The 509-nt window shown below is 71.7% G+C and overlaps 1 protein-coding gene across 1 annotated transcript in view; it reads right to left on the reverse strand.

The window, feature by feature from the left end:
* Window positions 1-6: 6 nt before the first annotated feature.
* The window catches only part of PKD1 (polycystin 1, transient receptor potential channel interacting), a gene marked incomplete at its 3' end in the record, with an annotated part of 55,797 nt that continues 55,294 nt past the window's right edge, over window positions 7-509 (reverse strand). Inside the window, 2 exon segments of the mRNA XM_021709257.1 lie at window positions 7-260; window positions 336-470. Coding sequence (XP_021564932.1) covers window positions 7-260; window positions 336-470 — 389 coding nt within the window.

Raw genomic sequence — 509 nt, forward strand, 5'->3', positions numbered from 1 at the left:
AGCAGCTCGACCATCTCGTAGTCCTGGGGCTCCCAGGCTGGGCGGTAGAGCTCTCCGCGAAGGGCGTGGTACCGCCACCGAAGGACGACTGCCCCCAGCCTCAGGGCACCCCACAGCCGCAGAGCCCAAAGCCCCACGCACAGCAGGGGGGGGACGAACCAGGACTCCGCGGGGCACAGGGAGAGGACCCCAACCTTCGGGCACAGCACCAGCAGGGCCTGGGCTGCACTCCGAAGGGAGTCCACGCAGGAGGACACGAGCTGCGGGGAAGGTGGCACCGTGAGGGGGCGCCAGCTGAGCCGCCCTGCCCTCCTCGACGGCCCGCAGACACCTACCAGGACAGCCAGCTGGGCGTAGGCCGCCGCGAGCACGATCAGGCCCAGAGCGGCCCCCAGGAGCTCCGGCAGGGCCCGGCACAACGTCTTGCCCAAAACGGACCACTGGCGCACGAAGCGGAGCTGCTGGGCGGCCTGCGGACAGGGGGCGTCAGCCTGCGGCCGTGGGTGTGC

This window comes from Carlito syrichta, unplaced genomic scaffold (assembly GCF_000164805.1).
Source record: "Carlito syrichta isolate Samal-C Ts95f unplaced genomic scaffold, Tarsius_syrichta-2.0.1 Scaffold169692, whole genome shotgun sequence".
Taxonomy (NCBI): Eukaryota; Metazoa; Chordata; class Mammalia; order Primates; family Tarsiidae; genus Carlito; species Carlito syrichta.